The following is a 2,915-nucleotide window of genomic DNA, read 5'->3' as shown; positions in this document are numbered from 1 at the left end:
AAAAAAAAAAAAAAAAAAAAAAAAAACAGAGGTGGATCAAAATCTGCGATTTTCAGATCTGGAATAGCAAAATCAACACGAAATCGAACTATCAAAAGATTCACATTGACCACAAGATAAAGAGAGAGAGAACGAACTTGAGACGACGTGAACAAGGTGAAGAGTATCGGCGAGACGACAGAAATGAGCAAGAGCCCAGTCAAAGGCGTGTTTGCTATTGGGACCATGATCAACGGATACGATTACGTCTCTTCCTCTTCTCCTCTCTCCGCTCTCTCTCTCCAACTCAGGTTCCGGCACTACAGGAATCAACGACGGCAACACCACTTCCCTGAAAGTGTACTCTTCATCGTCCGGCAAAGCATCCATTTCCGACCAAACAAGAAAAAAAGACTCAAACTTTCTAAAAGATATCGAGATTTCGATTAATGGGTTCGGTTGAGTTTTCGATTTTTAGGTCTCCTTTATGGTCTTTGGCGGATTTAGCGAGTCTTTTTATATTTTGGTTTTGGGGGAGTTGGATGTTTTGGTTGCTTTTTTGACGCATCGTGAGCCCACAGTTCTCTGTCGGCGGCTTTCCAGAAGTAATTAATTAATTGAATGAAAGTCATTAATAATTTCGCTTATTTTGTTTGTTGTTAATAGATTTACTCCATATTATTAGACCCAAAACCCTTCGTCATGTGACTAGGAATGTTACAATACTGATGTTAAAGAACATGAGAATTCATCATTATCATATTCATATGCATACAAACTACTAATTCAAGACCTATTATGCGATCAAAGCATATAAATTCAATTAGTAAACAAAAATTCGTTGACTTTGGACAATGTTTCGTTTACCATTTACCCAATCGTGTCGTGTTCTACTTTGGTTTCTTCGTGTTACAGTGACACGCTCTAGAAAGTATACTATACGTGCATTGTTTCTTTTTGTATTCTTGTAGTTGCAATATAGACACATGTATAGCTTAATAATATAGACCATGGGGTTTGATTGTCAAAAACAAAAAAAAATGGAGGAGCATTTGTGATTGACAAAACTATTGTGAGTAAATATGTAAATAAAGACAAGTATTGAGTCCATCTATAATTTTATATAGAAGTGGTTTATATTATGGGCCTTTAGTTTTTTTTTTTCTTTTTGCCCATTACTGTTTTTCAGTATATATATATATTTGGTCTTTGACCTTAGGCTTAATCATACACATTTTTGTTTGGTTATTAGTTATTACCCACTACAGTTTCAATATATATTTGGCCTTTGACCTTAATCATATACATTTTTGTTTGGTTATTGCCCACTACAGTTTTCAATATATATTTGGCCTTTGATCTTAATCATACACATTTTTGTTTCTTACTTTTTAAACAATTCATAAGTACGCATTATGGATCTCTTTTTGATTGCTAATAGCCTAATACTAATGCAAGAAGCATGCACGCCGCCAACCTTACACGTTAAGTATATCTCAAGTATTATCTAGCTAGTTACTTCAGTTTTAAAAGATCTGGTAATCATTAATGATAAGAACTTTTGTATTGAACCAAAACGTGTAACCAAGTGGTTTATTCAAATGGACTGAGGATTAATTTGTGGGTCAAGTTTAAAGATCGAACTTCAGTCCACCATTGTCGAACTGGTCACTATAGACATTGTACATGACAAGAAAATCCGGTTTATTCAAGTTTATGAGAGTAGATTAGGTTTCAACTTAGATAGAATATACCATATAATACGATCTAGTGTGTGTAGAATTTGTGTCCTAAGAGTTGAAAGTTTGAATCTGTTAATATAAAAATCTCTTGGCAACGAAATGCAATCTTTCAACTTCGATCATAAGAATTCGGCCGCTACCCAATCCCACCACGTCATCTAGACTTTTAGTTAGTCAACCCATTGGTATGTATATAAAAAGGCTCCTTTATGTGTAAACCAAACTTTTCCAAATTAAATTTCTAATTCTCACACTCTTGCTTCACGAGTTGAATTGAATAGTTTTCGATTTTCATTCTTGATTTGTACTTTGTATTTGTTTTTTTTTTGTCATCTGCACAATCGCCAAGACGTGAAACCTCACATGGGTTATGCCAAGATGGCTCTTTATAAAACAAACTCCAAACGTTCAATTGCTAACTATTATCATATCATAATAATCACCAATATTTTCATTCTCTCTTCAATCATATCTTCATCCATGGCTTCTTCTTCTTCGTCTTCCATTGATTTTTCGACTGCTATTCTAATAAGGGTCGATCAATCTGGCAAAGGAGACTTCAATAAGATTCAAGAAGCAATTGAATCTATCCCTCCCAATCTAAACAACTCCCAACTCTATTACATATGGGTCAAGCCTGGAATTTACCGGTACGGTTAAAAATAAACTATGATGTTAGATATTATATATTTAATTCTTAAGGTTAGGGTTTAAGACGTATGGTCAGGCTTTAGATTTCTAAACCTTAAGGTTTAGGATTCAGAATTGTTGTTTAGGGATATTATTTATTATTTAAAAAGACTATTAACAGTTTAACTTTTACATAAAATTTGAGGGAATAGTCTTTTAAAATAAAAAATAATAACAGTTTAACTTTTTACATAAAATTATATGTTTGTGGATATGCTTCGACCTACTATTTATTATATTTATGAATTCATTTTGATACATATATGATATGATATATATTATTTGATAAATAGTTACAAATGTCTATGCTTGTTTAGATTTGGTGCTTACGTTATATAGGTATAATGCTAATTGGCGATATAATTGAAAACAGAGAAAAAGTGGTGATTCCTGCGGATAAACCATACATAACATTGAGTGGAACACGAGCTTCCAACACCTTTCTCATATGGAGCGATGGTGAAGACATTTTGGAATCACCCACTCTCACAATCTTCGCATCCG

At 33.4% G+C, this 2,915-nt stretch overlaps 2 protein-coding genes across 2 annotated transcripts in view; one reads left to right on the top strand and one right to left on the bottom strand.

Annotated features, from left to right (window-relative positions):
- The window catches only part of LOC104702707 (universal stress protein PHOS32-like), a 1,664-nt gene extending 1,143 nt beyond the window's left edge, over window positions 1-521 (bottom strand). Inside the window, exon 1 of the mRNA XM_010418619.1 lies at window positions 138-521. Within this exon, the coding sequence (XP_010416921.1) occupies window positions 138-369 (232 nt within the window). The 5' untranslated portion in view covers window positions 370-521. The remainder of the gene's footprint in view (window positions 1-137) is intronic.
- The window catches only part of LOC104704954 (putative pectinesterase 11), a 2,252-nt gene continuing 1,311 nt past the window's right edge, over window positions 1,975-2,915 (top strand). Inside the window, exons 1-2 of the mRNA XM_010420953.1 lie at window positions 1,975-2,371; window positions 2,785-2,908. Coding sequence (XP_010419255.1) covers window positions 2,085-2,371; window positions 2,785-2,908 — 411 coding nt within the window. The 5' untranslated portion in view covers window positions 1,975-2,084. The remainder of the gene's footprint in view (window positions 2,372-2,784; window positions 2,909-2,915) is intronic.

This window comes from Camelina sativa, chromosome 7 (assembly GCF_000633955.1).
Source record: "Camelina sativa cultivar DH55 chromosome 7, Cs, whole genome shotgun sequence".
NCBI lineage: Eukaryota > Viridiplantae > Streptophyta > Magnoliopsida > Brassicales > Brassicaceae > Camelina > Camelina sativa.
This window is presented reverse-complemented; position numbering and strand designations above follow the sequence as displayed.